General features: G+C 50.3%; 2 protein-coding genes across 2 annotated transcripts; one reads left to right on the forward strand and one right to left on the reverse strand.

The window, feature by feature from the left end:
* Positions 1-904: 904 nt before the first annotated feature.
* IUM83_18619 (U2 snRNP component IST3) lies at positions 905-1,714 on the forward strand (the record flags this gene model as incomplete). The annotated part of the gene is made up of 1 exon (XM_067943629.1): positions 905-1,714. One exon carries the CDS (start codon positions 905-907, stop codon positions 1,712-1,714), a length of 810 nt encoding a protein of 269 aa, XP_067786178.1.
* A 34-nt stretch (positions 1,715-1,748) lies between these two features.
* IUM83_18620 (Guanine nucleotide-binding protein) lies at positions 1,749-2,957 on the reverse strand (the record flags this gene model as incomplete). The annotated part of the gene is made up of 1 exon (XM_067943630.1): positions 1,749-2,957. The coding sequence occupies one exon, from the start codon at positions 2,955-2,957 to the stop codon at positions 1,749-1,751; it is 1,209 nt and encodes a 402-aa protein (XP_067786206.1).
* Positions 2,958-15,575: the final 12,618 nt, after the last annotated feature.

Raw genomic sequence — 15,575 nt, forward strand, 5'->3', positions numbered from 1 at the left:
CCGTCAGTTCCGATCGACAACAAAATGCCGTCCAACCGCGACCGCCAGGTGGAGAAGATTCTCTAGGACTACCTCGCCAACGGCTCGTCGACCGACCTTGTTGCCGCGTGCGGCAACCTGCTGGGCCAGTTGCAACCGCTGTCGACATGCCTATCTCGCTTCTTGACCACGAGGATCAAAGACCCGCGAGTTGGCTCTCGAGCTGTACGCGCTGCGTGTGTACTGCTCGTACCTGATCGAGTCTATGAAGACCATGAACTTCAACGACATCTTCACCAAGATGTTCCAGTTCAAGTCTCCCGTTGTATGCACCATCGCCCTGCCGAGAGTTACGACGACCTGCCAACTCGCTGGGACTGGGCGAGGAGAACTCGAAGGAGTGCTGCGAGGAACAGGAGGCGGTGGAGAAGCTGCTGGCCAAGCCGGTCGAGAGCTACCAGAAGGTCTCGCCTGACTTTGTGAGCGTCATGGTGCCATCATTCGACTCGCCAACGTGGAGCCGTTCCAGAAGTCTTCCATGGACGTGCCCTGTTCCCGCTGACCAAGAAGACACTGTCGGTGCGCAAGGACCCGCTGGTAAACGTACTGCACACCGTCCTGGTGGACGATCTCTCGTAGGAGGCCAACTTCCAGCTTTGACTGCTGCTAGGTGGACTACAGTGGCGTAAGTAATCGCGATTGTGGACGATCCGCGCGCTGCCATCAAGGAACTCAAGACCGTGATGGAGAAACTATAAAAACAGCGACGGTCGTCGCAGGACCACGTATTAACCAAAACCAAATGTGTATCAATTAACTCCACGCTGTTTGCATGCTTTCCTCGCGATTAGCTTTTCTTAATTCGTACGTAAGAGAGTCAATAGTGATTTCAAGTGAGTTCTCGATCACCACAACCATCGCAACCATGAACGTGGTGCAGGAGATCCAGCGCCTGAACGAGCGGGAGCTCGAGCTGAACGTGCCGCTGTCGGCCTCGTGGCACCAGAAGTACCGCGAGTCCGCGTGGGTGTTCGTGGGCGGGCTGCCATTCGAGCTGTCCGAGGGCGACGTGCTGTGCGTGCTGAGCCAGTTCGGCGAGGTGGAGGACATCCACCTGGTGCGCGACGGCAAGACGGGCAAGTCCAAGGGCTTCGCCTTCCTCAAGTTCCAGGACCAGCGCAGCACCGTGCTGGCCGTGGACAACCTCAACGGCTTCCGGCTGCTGGACCGCGTGCTGCGCGTGGACCACGTGCTCAAGTACAAGCTGCCCAAGGAGCTGCAGGAGGACAGCGACTCGGAGGACGAGGACAGGGAGCGCAGGCCGCGCGGGCTGCCCGGCCACGCGTACGAGGGCAAGGAGCTGGCCTCGGACTTCGACCTGCACCAGGGCGTGGACGTGTTCGCCGCGCCCGAGGAGACCAGGAAGGACCGGAAGAAGCGCAAGCGCGAGGAGAAGAAGGCCAAGAAGGCGGCCAAGAAGCTCAAGAAGATCGAGAAGAAGCAGCTGGAGATCTTCCAGCAGGTGCAGCAGAAGAGACAGGAGCAGAGGGCGAGGGAGGAGAGGGACGCGGAGACCAAGGGCGACCAAACAGCGGCTCAGCCCAGTGCTACGGGCTGGAGAGGCAGGCTGGAGCCCTCGGCGCCACGACCGAGACGGGATGCGGGCAGGAAACAGGACGGCGGGAGGGACAAGCAGGAGGACAAGAGCTACGGAGGCATGGGCCGTATACGGTAGTATGAGATTTCTTCAGCATTTACGTCTCGTTCTTCTACGTGCTGCATGCTGCAGGATCAGGGATGGCATTGCCCCCAGGAGCTTGAAAACTATACACGTGCAGCACATTTGTCGGTCTATCAGCCGTTTCCACGGCGTCGCCAACTTCCTCGTCTTGCATGTCTTCCGGCAGGTCATAGTGCCTTTGCCCGCTGGAAACTGCAACAAGGGCTCTGCACGGGTCGGGGAAAAACGAAATGCCGTTCGCACAGTCAGGGAGCTGGATGCTTTCGTCCAGCAGCTCCCCCGTGAGCACATCGTACAACATGACGCGACCCGTCCGGCTACCCGTCGCGAGATACCTCCCTCCACAGTGTAGATCGAACTCCACGCGCTGGTTCGTGTCGGCCACGCGGTTAAAAGTGTGCAAAATCTCATTCGTAGCTCGTATATCCCAGCAATGGATGCGAGCGTCGCGGCGTGCAGCCGTGAATAAATATCTCCCACATGGCGAGAACCTCACTTGAGAGATGCCGCGACCATCGTGATCACGCAGCGCCAGGAGTTCCTCTCCTTCGTCCTCCGTATACACACAGGTCGTGCCACCGTAGGATCCTGCCGCATATATCTTCGAATGGTCTGGATTAAAGTGCAGCGTGCTGATCAGCCCTCTCTGCCCCTTTCGAGAGCGCCGAGTCTTGGTCAGCGGCCTCGCCCTGAAGTCCCTGCTGGGCTGTGACAGATCGAAGTAGCGGATCATCCGGTCGAAGCCGGCGAAGAGCTTGGTGCCCGTGGAGTTGAAGGCTAGACTCTGAGCACTCGCCAGCTCGTCCATGTGGTCGAACGCCCGGTATGACGCGCGCAGCTCGCCCGTGTACGCGTCCCACAGGTGCACGGGCTGGTCTCGACTGGTGCTCACGAAGATGCAAGAGTTGGGGTCAGCGGACGACATGAATGGGTACCACTGGTAGTCGTACACGGTGCCGCCCTCTCTCGCCTGCAGGATGCTGGTGCTGGACTGAGACGCGTCGCCGCTCACCTCGAACAGCCGCAGCGTGTGGTCGTTGCTGTTGGTGAGCAGGCAGAGGCCGTCGGGGGAGACCTGGACGCCCTTGGTGAAGTTGTTGCGACAGGTTGCGGACACCACGGAGAACTCCTTGGACGCGGTGAACTGCAGTTGAGGGCGCATGGACGCATGGTAACTGAAGGGCTGGGGCTGAGGCTGCGTCGCGGGCGCAGGGCCTAGCGCCTCGCACGGCTCCATTGATGCTAGCAGACTCGTTACAATTAATAACGGGGAGATTGTGATTCAGGTCCGATATTTAAAATAATTGCGAATCGGCCTTTGAATTTTAATTTATTTAACGTTTAAAAACGCTCTACAGTGAAATAATTCAAAAGTTTACACCGTTATTCTCAAAGTCAAAACTCAATTCAAAAAGTGAGCGCTCAAATTCAAAACCCTGTCAGATATATTACGTTACATATATATATATATATATGCGTAATTCGATTGCAATGCTGAGCCCCAACTTGCATATCTTCGAAGCGGAGCGCACGCTGGTGGTGAGGTAACGAGTGACAGAACGCTCTGTTGCACAACTCAGGTGTGACGACTTGAGCGAAGAGAGGGTCTGCTGCGAGCTCCAGGAAGCCGGCGCGGTGCTCTGTGATAGTCGCTCCTTCTGGAACACACAGGATAGCTGGGCGGCGTCGCGCCAGAAAGCGTTTTACAGAACTCTTGTACACCGAGAATACGTTCTCGATGGGGGTTAGCATCGAAGAGTAAGGCCCGAGCCTCAACATCTCCGCCGCCACAAACTCCTCTTCTTGAAAAACGTCCTTGGCTGAGATGTGGCACGAGGCGTTGTCTAGTACCAGGACAACCTCGTCCAGCGGCGTTGGAGGATATGGCGCAGGAAACACCGCATATACTCGTTCGACAGTTCAGCTGTGGACGAGCCGAACTGAGACTCATGGTAGGCTACACCCGTGCTCGAGATAACAGCACTGACAGGAATGTTCTTACCTTTGCTTGCCACACTTGTCTGCACCGCACGTTGTCCTCGCTTGCTACAATCCCGTCCACGCGAGCACTCCAAGTTGAAGTTGGTCTCATCAAGGTAGAAGACCTTCTTGTTATTAGAGAGAGCCGCGTAAAATTTGACGACGTAATCATAGCGTTTCTGCTTGTTGACGTCGCTGTTGCGATTCACGACGTCGCGGTGGAGCTTCTTCAGCATGAAGCTGTGCACATCCATAGCGCGGCGCACGGTCTCTCGGCTGATGCGCATCTGCTCAACGAGCTCAGCCATCTGGAGGAGTGTCAATTCAGGTGTACTAGGGAGATCGCTGAGCAGGTAATCGACGTATGCATCGACGATCTTCTTGTCGGAGCCGCCGCGCCGTTTCTGGACGCCGCTCCAATCGCCTGTGTCCAACGCCGTCGTGACCCAGCCCCAGGTGGTCCGCTCGCGGACATCGTGGACCTTCGCTGCCGTCTTCCAGTCCTTGCCCTTCTCTGCGGCGCGCAGGACGCACGCTCGCACTTGTTGCGGGTACCGCTTGTATCTTATGGGGGTCATGGTGCGAAACAAGAAGTGAGCTCGAAGAATGTACGAGCGCAGCGTTCACACCAAGCTTCCCGCCATTTCCAAGTGCCTCTGGGACCAACCAAAATAATCCTACTATCTTTATAATACATCTGATATTATGTTGTAAAGTTCGTTTGAATGCGAGCGCTCACTTTTTGAATTTGAGAGCTGGTTTTTGTGTAGAAAAGTGTACAGTACTGTAGCTACAGTGGTACGGAGAGCGTTACTACGCAAATAACAAAAGTGACAGAAACAACCTTACTTCACGACAGCGGTTTCAAAATTTGGCGAAATGACAATACTTGCATCCTTTACCAGGTAATCCGGCGTTTCTGGGCATCGCATTATGCCAACATCAAACAAAACGCGGACGTGCCCGCATGCGTCGTTCCATCAGACTGCAATGTCATACGTATGCTATCCAAGGCTAGCAAATCCTCATGCAGCTTCCCGAGTCTCCTGCAAGCACGATCTCGAGGCACGAGCACTTCTACTACCTCCACAGGTTTGGCAGTATCCTTGATCTGCTAAAATCTCTTCGCCATCTTGAAAGTAGAACTCGAGTGGGTGACGTTTCTCTTCACTGGTGGTAGCTATGTGTACTTGCGCAGCGTCACGGTATTTTGGTTTGGTTCGAAACTGGCACATCAGCCCGTTGAATTGAGAGAGAAGGGACTCGCGCTCCGCGACGTGCTGAATTGTCAAATTGAGTTGGTGGTTGGCACAACCAACGAGAGGTAGGCCCATTCGCGTGGCTATAGCCTGGTTGGTGATGCGGTTGTCACCAACGATGAAGCGAACGCAGCCAGGCTGCTTGTCAAAATCGGCGAGGGTTTCGGTGATGAACACAATGTGGGAGTCCGTTCTCCTCGAGAAGTGGCGCCAGACCCGCAAAACACGAGATCTTCGCCAAAACACGTGATCTTCGCCATCTCGCTCTTTCGCACTTCATCTTATTCCCTTCTGTGGAACCGCCGGTTGTATTCTGAAGACGGAATTATCAATTCTGTAGGAGCTGGAACAGTCAATTCTGTAGCAGCTAAATCCGGAACAGCCAATTCTGTTTGGGTTAGAACAATCAATTCTGTATAGGTCAGATTTAGCACCATAGCAGAGACCAGTGAGATGCTTGCACATGAGACTGGATGGGGTGGTAGGTTCAGGGACGTGGTCTACGATCGTCTTCCTCGATAAGGGCGATCAGCTTCGGGTGACACGTTTGTCGGCGTACGTGGAGAGTCAGCGGCGAGAGCTGATAACCGCTAGATTCTTCGGCAGACGCAGGCTCAGCAGCTGATCGAGCTTCGTCTTGACGTGTGCTGATTCTAGCTGCAGGATTTCATCGCCCTTGCATACGCCATGAGTGTCTCCTCCCCTACAATGCAACAACTGTAGGTAACATGGCCCACGCCAACAGCACCAGTATAGCACGCACCGACAAAGAAGTCGACCTCCTTCTTCGATACATCGAGCCGCCCCGTAATACCAGGCTTGACATAAGAGTAATTGACGCCGATGTGCGCGCCTTCCACCCGGCCTCCGTTAGCCCCCGCCACAAGTGCTTGAACGTCTTCTTCCCTGGTCCGTTCATTGCGCACCGCGTGCCACGCTCTCGAATGAAGAATGGGGGCTGCCCCTACCCATTTGTATCGTCTTGTTTCTATGTCAATATTGTGTACTACACCATTCCATTTTAATAGCTCCATTGCACTTTTGTTACTGTTACTGAATATGGGCTCCCTACCTTTTCTTGATCTAACTATTGCGTGGCGAGAGAGATGAGGCCAACGCTGACATGATTGCAGCTGATTTCGGTGAGCATGAAAGAAAGTCGTTCTTACCAATCCAAGCGCTGCTTCCCCATGTGAGGCAGCTGGAAGGCATTATCTCCGTCGTTTTCTATTCACAAGCCCATGTAGGCCACAACGCTAGAAGAATAGCGTTTAGATAGCGGGAAGGAAGCTTCCAGAAAGTCTCAAGACGTTCGAGTATTTGGCTGTTGTATTGTGGGCGCCGCCCACAACGGTGTCGACGCGTAAGCAGCGATAGACACCAGATCGCATCCACTCCAATTCTGCACGTTTGCAGATACGTCACACGATTTTACGTGGAGGCCTTGCAGCGCTGCGACATCGGGCTTGGCTCCTCTGTGCGGGCAGCCGTTCTTCCAACGTGGAGGAAGACAGTGCACCACTTCGTCGCGTTCGCGACCCGTCAGATTCTGGGTGCGACGATGTGTAGCTCGGATTGAATTGTGCTCAGCCGGCTGGGGTTCTGTGGGAGCGTTCGAGAGCGACGCGGGCGCGGCTGATGCATCTGTCGTCGACAGGGATAATGTGGGATGGGCCATGGTTAAGGGCTTGTGGCGCGCGTTATAGCAGGAGAGGCGAAACCTTGTAATGAACAGGTCTGCTTGCAGGCAACAAGCAAGCGTCATCAGTAATGTTAGCGCTGTGGCATCAAATCTTGACGCCTTGCGAATTTGACCACACGAGTTGAATGGTTGTCAGTACACTCGTCTTTTATATTCATTTATATCTACTTTTGTTACATTTTGAGCTTATATTAACATCTTGTTCTGGTATGGAGCAATTAATCTTGAATGGAGTAGTACTTAGCTTCTTACTGTGCGAATTTTCCCCAATCCCTATGTCATACAAATATCTTTATGCGGAGAAAATGTTTGATGGGAAGCTATCAACACACTTTGTCCTGTCACATTTTTTATTCTGTAGGATGGTATAGGGGTTAACTCAATAGGACTCTCAAAAGTAGACACTGATGATATTCACAGTGCCCACATCGAAGACGCTAGCCTTCCAACACAAAACATGTACTCTCTCTTAACAGCATTTTCAAGTTTCATATAAGCAACAATGATCGACTACTGATGGTATGCTTGCCAAGTCACATCTTTGGGCTATTTTTCACAAGCGGTGAACATGCTGTGAGAGCGCTATACTAGATTACTAAAACTATCGCCAAAATTCGTGTCAAAATGGCAAGTCGCATTGAAGTGTAGAACCTGCGCGCCAATGTTCAAACCAGCGAGGCCATCGGCTTGTTAGATCGAGATCTTCATGTTGGAGAGCGGGGCGCTCGATGTGATGTAAAAGAGAGCGTGAGTCGTTTTTGGTCCTCAACGAAGCCCGACGGCTCCTATGCGTATCGTGGATACTTACAGATGCTCCCAGCTCATGATGTAGGCACGTGCTCGCCACTTTCAACACTCCTCTTCGCCGGCACGACCGACCAGCGAGCTGGATGCAACTCAGGCCAACCCGACTTGACCTTTTAGCTCTGCTAACCTTGGCGCGTTCTGGGCCTTTGTCAGCAAGTCAGTAGGCATGATCTCATTAACCCCGTACTCCGGCTTCAAAATGCCTCGTCGAGTGTAATCGATCGCAAAATTTAAGTGAACGTTGATGTGTTTCACTTCCCCCGACGTTTGCTCTCCTTCGAGTTGTTTTAAGGCAGCCTGGTTGACAACCTCCAGTGGAATGGGACCATCATAGTCCAGTCAGTCCCAATCCACCCAGTAGTTCGCGAACTCCGAGCAATTCCTGCGCCACCGCTGATCGAGCGGTGTACTCAGCCTCCATGGTGGAGAGCAACACACCACCCTGTTTCTTGCAAATCCATCTGATACTCATGTCGTCGGCAGTCACCAGACCTTTGGTGGTGGATTTACACCCTAGCTCTTCTACAGCATAGTCGGCATCACTCTACCCCGCTACTTCGAAAGGTCATTTGGCCCTCGGGGCCCCTTCGATTACAACTTCAGGTTCTTAGCATCAGCGCCAGTACACCAGAAGTTCAATTGTATTGGATCCTTCCACAACAAGAACGAAACACACAAGCGAGTCTACATCGACGCTATGCTGCTGCCATGTGTGGCGCGGGTAAATCCGAAGGGCGGGCTGGAAGGCGACAATGGAGGCTGCGCGGATTCTTAAGAAGAACTCCAACTATCTCGGTCAGTTTAAATGGTCTAACCAATCGAGCATGCTCGCGCCGGCGCTCGTCAAAAGCAATGCTTGAGTACCGGTCGTAGGTAGCGTAGCGCAGAAGCCTTAGTTTAAAACAAATGTAACGCATTATCTCAGTAGGTGGTGTAATCGGTACTTCTACAGGCGTCCGCGAGGCATACGCGATCGCTGAATTCGGTGGGTCCAATACCTCGCGACAACCGATGGTGGAGTCGTCGCTGGCGGTGACAGCGCTAGTGGCCTCGTGGTAGTGGGTGGTTTAGTTATCACTGACAGTGCCGGCGCGGGTGTCCTCACAGCAACAGGTGATGAAGTCGGTATCTGCTGTTTTGCCATTGACTGTGGTGGCTTTTGGCTTCTGATTGTCTGTCCGGACGCATGTAAACGATCACTATAAGCATTATTTCTTGTTCCAGCTCGTGCGGAAGCATGTTGGCGCCTGGAGCGGGCTAGTGTTGCAGCAGCACTTTCGAACGCATAAACACAGCTGAACAAGGCACAGTTCACCATTGCACACTCCCAATCGATGCTTCCGGGTGTTAGTGCTTAATGCAAGCTGTAGTGACGGCCACCCCTCGTCATGATAAATGCGCGATATAGTCGATAAGTCTCAACGCTATGACAACGGCGGCGACAAAAGGCTTTTGGTTGCACATGAAGAAGGGCACTTAGGCACTGGGCGCTTGTAAGATTAAGGCGCAACGGCTTCTCGGCTTGCATGACTTCCTTTTGGCGGAGCCGAAGTCCTCACGTGCGCCAGAAGTCATCTCCAAAAGCACCGCCAATGCGTTCGTTGGACTAACGGAGGAACGAGCAGTGGATCGGGGCGATTCGAGTATAGATGTCATGGATTATGGGCGTGCTTGGGAATTCATTGGGCGAAATGAGCCCCCTCCCCAGCATATGCATTTTTGCGTTCACGTAAAATTGCGGAATTAGGTCTCGCGAATCTTGTACAAACTGGGGCTATAGCCACGCCCGCCAACTGGCCCATCAAACGAGAGTTCCAAATAGAAATGGGATTGGTTAAATGTTATATTGTTGTTAAAAATGAGATTGTTTGAATTTCTTCTATACGAACAGGTTCAGAATTCGTAGTGTAAAAATACTCGTGTCGCAATATGTATTCAAAACCTGTGGCAGTGGGACGCCGTGCGGTGATTTCATGAGGCGATTTAAATGATGATCACCAAGTTCGTCATCATTGGATCGTCGTACATGTACGATCACGATAATTTTTCCATAAAAGGATTCTCCTTTTTCCAGCAGGTACGTTCGAGTCAAGTTTGGTCCAAATTCACGATTTTTGAGTATTTTCGCAAATATCACGTTTAAAAGCACCAATGTCAAACTTCAATATTTTGCAACCACCCCGACTTTAAAGCAAAACGGATTTTGAAGCGAAAGACCCGAGTTCTAAACTGGATAAAACTGGGTCAAACGAAGGCCCAATGAGCCCCAGGTGATGGCTGAAAAATTGGTCACGCAGAGTAAATTTGAATCTCTGTTCTAGTGTGCAGACCCACTGTCGCCTCGCCTAGATAAATGGTTTCTGTAACGTTGGCATACATAGGTATCAGTTACATACCGCCACTATTATAGATCTTTATTACCGACCTCACAATCGATTGATCTAACGCTACCCACGTCATTGTTCTGTGTCTCGGTTAGCACATTGTGATTGCCTGCGTCGACTTCGTGGGCATTCCCCGATTCATCATTCTCGATGGTGTCGTCATTATCGTCACTGCCTTGGGCTTCTATTTCGCTGTCTTCGACGACGTCAATTTAATCATGGTAAGGGTTTAAAGTAATCTTGGTCATCGGTGTCGTCATGAATACTGGAACTAATTAATTATTGTGACTGGTATTTGATACCGTCGCTTGGACGAGACGAAACCGTATACACTCCGTACAAGCTCGGCAGCCGCCGAAGCTGTTGAAATCCGAAGCAGTCGGGTTGAGGTGGTGGCGGATAGACAAAGTGTTTTGTGCCCGTAGTATATCCAGCAGGACACATCGCGGGTGCTTGTGGTGTAGCGGAGGCACGCCCTCGTCAGAGCAAGTAGACTTCAACCGGCGACAGGTTCACCGCGTTGTCTCAGGTGTCGCAGTGGAGCTGGGTGCCAATTGATATGATCCTCAGTATGCCACACACCAGTCCAGTAAAGCATAGTAAGCGAAGTCGATGCCTTGTCCCACAGGGACGGGGATCTAGTCATTATGTAGCCATTCCCGTGGATCACTTGAAGCCACCTGTTAAACTTCCCACTTTGCTACCACTCACAGGCAGATCGACGAACAGGTATTGCTATGTCACAGAGTGACACGTCGCTAGTTGAAGAGGTCTTATTTGTAGAGAGAAGTGTTGCTGGGAAGGCAAAACGAGAAGTGATATTGATTCGAGTGTGTCCCCTGTCTTTCCACTCGTGCGTTCTAGTCCAATCAATCAACGCTACTGTCGCTTGATTTTATTGCCTTGCCTGCACTAATCCAGGATTTACGTCATCCCTCAACCACCTTTCGTTGATCTCGATCGGCCAACGTGATGTGACTTTCACAGCGTTCAAAGAGAGCATCATAAGCTGCGGTACCCATTCAAAAGTGGTCTCTAAACTTAAATCGGTTTGATGACGCGTGAATTGCCTCGAAAAAGCGTTCGCCATCTGAGGTTGTAAGCCCCAACTTCCGCACCACCTTGAGATGAGCTTGCTTTTGGGTCTCTCGCCGCGTGGCGCTTAGACGTATCATTGCAATATAAATGAGCGGGAGCATTGTGCTAGTTAGCATGTTTTTTCACGCTCTAAGCACAAGTAGTAAGTGTTAGTCGGTGTGCTTACAGTAGACACGAAATGTTACATAACTTATAGCGGCGCCTTCACACCCGCTGAAATGGAGGCTTCCCCCGTTTGTTCTGTAGACACAGCAGCACCTTCTAGGGCCAAAAATATAAGTGAAGGCTCGTTAGTCGTGAGAGCACGTGACCAAAAGCAGGAGCTTACGAAGAAGAGCGAATTTGAACTCTAAGGAGATGATGTCTGATCATTGTGTGGACCACTCAGTCTGTGGTCCGTATAATGTGATTTTGGTCCGAACACGACCACCGCTGAAATGATACTTTGCTCGGGTTGAGAATATTTTTCCTGCCGAGCGGACCCGGGAACATCACGATTTAGAAAAATGGTAGAATCATCGAACACGGCCTTAAAATGCAGCATAATGCCGCGTTTTGCAAAAACATATCTAATAATGTATACGAAATTTACAATAGGTATCGGCAACAAAAGAGCTATTGTCCCGGCAATCAAACCTTGGACAAATAATTGGGAGTACTTACAGACGTAAAATCTACAAAGATAGTTAGATAACAGGCATACAATCGGGCGTAGATTCCGATTTTGACGTCCATGTTTGCGTATCTCAATTCCATCCCATTCATTTCGACTGCTGGAAAATGGTTCTTATTCTTGTATTATTGCTTGCAATTGTAAGCAGGCCACATGCTCATATTCGTGCAATTGATTGGCTGAGGCAAGATAACAGCTGGAATTGTTCGATCTGATTGGATAAATTACCGTATGTCAGTCACATATCGCCATTGGTGAAAGATGGTGAGCGTGTTAGAAAAAAGTTAGGAAAAGAATTTTTTAGTGGAGAACCCGGCATTCAGTCGTTATCACTGCCATCTTCGTCGTTGTCACCATCGCTTTCGTCGTCTTCCAACTGCAGCTCGCATTCGTCCGCTATCTCCATGTACACCTTTTCGAATTTTTGTGCGTGAGCGTACGCATTTGTCCATGTATCTGAGGTAAGTGAGACGAAGTCTGCGTCGATTTTGCGGCGAAGCTCTGCCATATCCCTTGCAGGGTCGTCAGCAATTTGCCCCTTAATGTTCGCCCATATCAGCTCTCTATGTGCTGCAGCTCAGGAGGATATGGTGGTGTATAATACAGCACGCAACCATGCGACGTGGAAATTTCAGTCGTTCTATAGATTGCTTTCGGTTTGTTGGCATGAACAAGTACGAGCAATTCGGCTTTCGTGTAGCTGGAGTTGTACCAAATTTATAAGCAGGACAACTCTTTAGAATTAAATACATATTCATTTAGGCGTAATACCTCACCGTTATCTTGCTACCACTCCTAAATGTCATGTTTAGCGTTCTACAGTTAGGTGCAGGATTAGTTTGGTTCGTGTGATAGCATGAACCATCCATATGAATATTACAAGGCCCGTATATTTCGCAGATAAAACAGCACTCAGATTCTCAAACCACCTTTCAAACTGCTCTGTGTTGAAATTTCAGTGATAATCCGTATCGCCCTTGCGTTTTAGGTTGGATTGCCAAAATTCACGTGATTCTTCAATCAACGACCCAACAATGTCATTTCTGACATGGTGAAAGATCCCTGAAGCAACAAAGTAAAACCTTTAAAAAAATTGTCATTAACACGGACATGAAAATAATAACACAAATCCAATATTTATTTACCTGGGACCATGACCGTTTTTTTATATCTTACTGTATCGATGTCGACCCAGGACAACGTAGCAATATGGTGCAAATTGCGTTTTTTTTCGTCCAGAAACACTTAAGGGGTTTAAGCTAGCCAACTTCATTTTCAGTTACTGATTTCGGAAGCCAACATTTGCTGTTGACTCAGTTAAAATGTTCTGCAACTTCCCTTTGATGAATTGCATACCCATCCGCCGCGGCGAACGTGCCGAGACAACAATGTCGTGTTCTTCTTTCAATCGCTTCGCCAACTTCGTGCCGCAAAAGGTTTCCACTTTTATTCATCTCCAAAACTAACTCACGCACTATTGGATGCAAGCTTTCTCTATGTTTTCTTGGTCTACCAGGTGGGTTTTGACCTGTCATCTGGAATACATGCTTTTGCGATTAATGAAAAGTTAAATATCAGTTATAATTGCTATAAGCACTGTAAGCACCCACCGATGTGAACTTTGGGCCGTGGTTCTTTTCCCAGTGCCCCTTGACTGCCGAAATTGTGCCAGTAGCGAGACCTAGACAGTCATGAACATGGTCCCGTACATCTCCTTTCCATAGATGGGGCATGGCGTCGTATATGTTCGTAGGTCTTCACCAGCAAGATTTTCTCAGCAGCAGACAATTTCTTACCAGACGCCATTTCTCAATATGAAGTTGAAGGCGGTGCTCTGGTGTGCGTACATGTATTTATAGACATTGATCTTCCTAATGGTAGCATCCTTATCCCATTTGAGCGACTGCTCATCGAGATCCGACCCTCCAGAATACGCCCCTTAAATTACCATTTCTGTCCAAGCATTTATGGCTGGGACAATAAGGGTATCCCTGGCGGAAATAACAACAAGGACGACCTTAAAACATATCCTCTAGGCTACTATTTCATAAAAGATAACGGTGTCCTTTTTATGGGACAACCGCTGTGCAGGTCAAAACTGGATCAACCCATTTTTTGGTCATAGGTTGGTCAAAAGGGAGTAAGCTTTTGTTGTAGTTTAATATGGCAATCTATACGACTACACTCAAAGTTTGTATGTATATAAACAGCCAATCATGTCCACTGTGATAATAATTGTCCAATCATTTTAGAGGTATCACCCCAAATAGCAAAATAGAATTCAATAGGGTAAGTCCTGTAAGCCAGACATTCCGTTGTATCAGGTCGGACCACCTTGGAAAATATGTGTATTATGAAGTTGACTACGTATCCTTCGCACGTTTGCTTTTATCCGACGCGCAGCATTTGGTTAGAAGAACACAGTCCAGCAACACTAAGCGCGCCAAGGCGACGGTTGTCACAGCATTTCAGAAGTTCCTGAAGTCTGAGAATGTGAGTGATGCGTATTCGAGACTACTTGCACAAGTACACGAAGGACTATGCTACTTGCATCGAGCGTGATGATACTGGAAAATGTTTTGGATCCATATTGGATAAGTTTGGCATGTATCTTGCATTTGCCGAGGGCAGAAAATGAAAACCGTTGGCTCTAAACACTTCGATGCAATACTACCGGCAAGCTAAACTATGGCTACTCGAACAATTCCCTCCGCACCGTGCTAAACTTGAGGCATGGATGCTTAAAATGGGGAAACCCTTGACAACTTTGCATGAAGAGAGGTGCTGGTGGTTTTATCACTAAGGTACCACCATGCTCAAAGAGAAATCTGAAAAGAATGCTTGTGAATTTGAATGTTATTGCAAGTTGTCCAAGTGACTACGAAGAGGCTGCCTTAATCTGCCTATTGTAGTACCTGATTAACCGCGCATCCGACCTCGCGCTTCTCCGCAAGCCGAACGTGTTGATAGACGCTGGTGAAGTGCTCTTCGTTCGCTTCATATGCATATAGACGTCCGAAGAGCAGGGCCTCTCGCTGTTTCCCGGATTTCAGCCGCTGCTGGTCATGCCCTGGCGCTCCTCATGCTGGCTGCACCATCGCCTGACGTCACCGACAACTTGCCTCAATAGCCAAGCCAGATCGCCATCGAACTGTCTCCAGACGTACCTGTCTTGGATATTCTGGACCATGCGACAACGACGCTTGGACTTGCTGCGCCGAGACACCGTCAGCCTGGACACAACACCGATCATCTACTCCCACGTTAACCGCGTCCTCGACCGCATCGCCAAACCCGCTGGCGTGGTTGCTGCGCTGACTTCGCATTCGTTTCGCTGGGGCGGGTACAACACGCAAACGCTTCCGGGAGTTTGACAGCTCACTGGATTTTCGACTGCGGCGCCTGGAGCATGACAACAACAAACAAGAGTTTAACTACATCTTCAATACCAGCAAACAAGACCACAAGATCAGCAAGATACTCAGCGGCCGGGACGCGGAGGCAAATGTGTCGCTCCAGCGACTGAAGGCGTTCGATTACCAGACGCGGTCGAAGATCGACGGGGTTTAGCGGCTTCTGTTTGCGACTTGTCAAGACCTTGAAGCTGCACGTCACAGCGTCAGTCAGATCGTCCTTGATGTACTTACCGCCTGTGTGCTTCTCCACTATCCTGTGCTGAAGGAACTCAATCCATAAATCTCAGCGATCAAGCGAGTCGAAACAAGCATTCTTCACACCGGCAGTTCCATCGCGGATCTCCTCGCACGGTCGACTCACTTGGCAACCCCGCCCGCGAACTGTGACAAGAAAGACAGGTCAACCGAGCAACCACACAAGCAAGCTACCAACCCAATCGAGGAGACCGAAGCACAGAAGACCATCCGACACCAAGTCGCTGTCATTAACCACTTGATCGAGCACTCACAACGGCAAGACACACACATGGATCCGC

Source organism: Phytophthora cinnamomi, assembly GCF_018691715.1.
Source record: "Phytophthora cinnamomi strain GKB4 chromosome Unknown Contig70, whole genome shotgun sequence".
NCBI classification, from domain to species: Eukaryota; Oomycota; class Peronosporomycetes; order Peronosporales; family Peronosporaceae; genus Phytophthora; species Phytophthora cinnamomi.